The following is a 3687-nucleotide window of genomic DNA, read 5'->3' as shown; positions in this document are numbered from 1 at the left end:
CACATGCATCTTTTCTCTGTGTGTCTCTGTGTTTGTGTTTCTTTATTCAAAGATCCTAAAGCCCTCAGAGAAGAAAGCCAAGTATCAGTATGGTGGTGTAAATTCTGGTCGGCCTGTCACCCCACCCCGCACCACCCAAGCCCCCAAGAAGAGGTGAACGTGAAGCTGTGGCTCCCCGCCCCCCCCCCTCCACCCCCCATTACGGCAACCCCTGTAACTCCCCTGTATAGTGAAGATACAGGGCTTATCTAATTGCCCCAAATCTTTCTCACCCACCCACCCCCTCCCCAACTCCACTGATAGCTCTTTCTTAATGTGTATGTGTACATACATTTGCTGTGACCAATCTGTTTTCTTTTTTTGTTGCCTGTTTGTTGGTATTTTTGATATTATTAACCGATGATCTTTTTTGTGGTTTTACTTCCAATGCCATTTAAGGTTGTCTGAGGTTCTGTGTCGTCTCTGTGTAGAGCGCCAAAGGGACTGAGTTAGAGGACAAGTACACATAACAGATTGAACATTGTTTTTGCCTCGATCTCTCTTAAAGTAGAGGGACTTCTTCCAAAGTGTTTCAATGATACTAAGGTCTACATCTGTAGACAAATAACATTTCTAAGGGTTCCGTTTAACAGTTTAAACACATCACAGCATATGCAGTGTTCTTGTGGTTGTTGTGCAGGCGCACATTTTATATATTAAACCAGTGAAAAAAAGTGCACCTCCCAATGAGTAGCAAAGAATGTGAAGAGACTGGCTTGATCGGATGCTGCTGGCAGTGGACACGCTCTGTCCAAACACAACGCCCTCTGGGCATCGATTCTTCCACTCCGTTATGCCTCCCTGTGCCTCGACTCCACACCCACTCAAAAGCATGCCCCTCCTCACACAGAGGTGGTATTAACATTTTTTCTGGGTCTATTTATTATTTGTTCTCATCAAGATAATTTCCCCCATATAATCCTCTTGATTTGTAGTAAGAGATGCTGAGAGATTAATGTCCATGCACAGACGTTTAACAAATACCATGAGTCACTTGTGGTCAGTATTTTACCTGCAGGCATACTGGATACATGGTGTACTTAAAGTGCTTATAAAGTTGTCCTTTCCTCGTCATTGTATGAAGAAGCACATAAGGGTAGAAAATATCTAACACCACTGGTTGGCAATTTTGCAGATGTGTAATGTATCTAAGTAAAGCCGTACACTGTTTTAAAAGGATAAAATAAATAAAAAGCAAGTTTCAAAAATTGTTCCACAGTATTTGAATTGTTTAGTGTTGTGTTTATAGCGCACACAACATTACAAAATGAAGGAAGTTGGCTCTTGGAAAGTAAAAGGCCAGCTATCATCTTATCACATGGTCCAATCTGTTCTGGTACTGAGTATGCGAACTGGAGAAGTGGGTGGCAGGACCCTGCCATTCTGCTGTGTGATAGTGATGCCACCTGGTGTATAAATACAGTAGTACAGTACAAAGTATTACAAATCCAATGTGTATTTCAAAAAAGACAGCTCAGGATGGGACTTTCATTGCATTGCTACTACAAAATGTCAGTCACCACAATGACACAACTTAAGTCTACTGTAAATGAGATGCATTTGACTCCGTAGAAAACAGTTGCTTCTTTCTTTCTTTTTTGCTCTTTGTGGTATTATTCTTTCTGTTCTATATTATCTATTCACATTGTTTACTTTCTAATCACTAATTTATTTCCTCATACTGATACAAAAAAATTGAGGTGTTACCAAAAGCTGTTTTGCAATTTGTACAAGTTTGTTTGAAAGTCTATGAATTCAATAAAATGGATGTAAACCAAAATGGATGTTGTGTTTACTGATGCCTTTCCATGAATGAATGTCGTTGTACTGTCAAGAAATTTAAGACCTTGCAAAGTTGTGATTCCTTCTACACTTATTATTTTTTTTAATCTCAACATTCAACTGATAGTGTCTTGACTGGTAGTATTCTTGAAAAGCAGAGGAACTCTTTTTCTTTTCTGCTTATGTGTCATTCGACCCAGTGTGACAGTTATCAAATCATGGTTTATTGTCATTGCGTGTTATAAAACAACTGAATGCATCTACGCATGCATGCATCTAGATATACGCTTCTTGGCCCAGTTCAGAGCTCTGTGCATCGGCCCGGAGTACAACCACAAGATCAGTGGCAGGAGAAAACATGGAACGCCCAGGTGGAGATAGGACAAGATCCAAGCAAAAGTGATCCACAGTCCCACTTTTAGAAAGAGGAGAGCGTAGTAGATGATCCTCTCTGAGCTAAATGTGGAGTTGTCCTGCGGAAAGCATTTAAATGTATTAATTTTAACATGTACTTTTCTTTCTGCAAAAAAACGAGTAATCATGTCTGTTAAATGTATGCATAATGTGAACCAATAGCCTGTCTTGCAGAAACCTGTCCATCCTGTGCTTCCACTGCATCTGGAATCATCACATCATCATCGTCTTCAGACATCAGAAAGTAGGGGGTCTGGTAGGAAAGAACCCTTCTTGTCTTCTTTATGCGCCCAGAAAACTTCAGTGGCTGTGGTTTTTCCATTGTCAAATGTGAGTCTGCATAAGATATTTGGTTTAGAACTCTTCAAACAACTATGGAATATTATAAACAGAAATATTAAAACAAATATGATCCATCAAATTGTTCAATCAAAAAACCCTATTGGCATGATGTTTCATGATTGCCAAAGGTCAAAGACATATTGAGCATTAACGTTTTTTATTTGAACAAGAAGAAGAAAAATTATAAGACAAGAAATGCTTTAGATATACACTAACAGAATAATAAATCAATCTAGAAGGAAGAATGACACTTCTTTTTACTTAGTTTGTGCAAACAAATATTTTGTGTCCATATGTGTCTATATTAATTTGTAATAAATTTGCAGTCTGCTTCACCTACCGTTGTGCCTGATGATGGAGATGAACATGTTATTTTCAGTTGTTGTTAGCAACCACTGCAAAAAAAAACTTGAAATGTATTTTTTTGAAACAGGAATGTTATAATGCTAATATACAAACAATAATATACACATGTACAAAAAAAATTCAATTTGTTGGTCCTTTTGGTGAGGATGGTTTCGTACAATACACCTTCCCAGACGAATGGGGCGCCGTGTATCACTGTGATTCAGTTACACTGCTCCTGGGACTGTTGTTGACGGAACAGGACGCAGCGCGTGACATCAGCTCCATATCCATCATGGATGGGACACAGTCACTGCGCGGTCCCTGCCCTCGAAGCGTTTACAGATCTGCGACGTTTTCCGGGACAAGCTAAACCGAACCACAAGTGCAGGTTGTGTCCCGTCCTCAGCATTTTCATAAAACGAAATAATTCATGAAGGGTCGCCCGAGCTGATAGGACTGGTTGGGTTTAACACTAGAGACTGTATTTCAATGCAATAGGAAAACGAGCGAAGTGTTTGACAGTCGGAGGGTAACTACAGCTACTGCTACTGCTATTGACAAGTCTAAAGTTCATCAATACAGGTAGCGTTGCGTTAGCTAACGTTGTTAGCTTGTTCATTTTGTCTTTAGGCATCGCTGAACTGTATGCTAGTAGCTATAGCACAGTTAGCTTTGTGTAACTGGTTTGTTTCTGACTGCACTTCCGCTAGTGTGCAGTCATTTAACACAATGTAGCTAGCTCTCTCTCTCTCTCTCTCTCTC

The 3687-nt window shown here is 39.8% G+C and overlaps 2 protein-coding genes across 3 annotated transcripts in view; both read left to right on the top strand.

The window, feature by feature from the left end:
- LOC116669662 (serine/threonine-protein phosphatase PP1-beta catalytic subunit) overlaps positions 1–1725 on the top strand; it is a 13982-nt gene extending 12257 nt beyond the window's left edge. The window contains exon 8 of the mRNA XM_032499614.1: positions 53–1725. Coding sequence (XP_032355505.1) covers positions 53–157 — 105 coding nt within the window. The 3' untranslated portion in view covers positions 158–1725. The remainder of the gene's footprint in view (positions 1–52) is intronic.
- A 1363-nt stretch (positions 1726–3088) lies between these two features.
- LOC116669657 (glycoprotein endo-alpha-1,2-mannosidase) overlaps positions 3089–3687 on the top strand; it is a 4355-nt gene continuing 3756 nt past the window's right edge. Inside the window, exon 1 of one of the 2 annotated variants that reach the window (XM_032499597.1) lies at positions 3089–3313. The gene's annotated coding sequence lies outside the window, so the exon portion shown is untranslated. Of the gene's footprint in view, positions 3508–3687 lie in introns of both variants that reach the window. The other variant, XM_032499596.1, reaches the window with a different exon arrangement.

The sequence above is a fragment of the Etheostoma spectabile genome, chromosome 20 (genome assembly GCF_008692095.1).
Source record: "Etheostoma spectabile isolate EspeVRDwgs_2016 chromosome 20, UIUC_Espe_1.0, whole genome shotgun sequence".
NCBI classification, from domain to species: Eukaryota; Metazoa; Chordata; class Actinopteri; order Perciformes; family Percidae; genus Etheostoma; species Etheostoma spectabile.
Note: the sequence above shows the minus strand (reverse complement) of the source record. Positions and strands in the feature narration are given on the sequence as shown.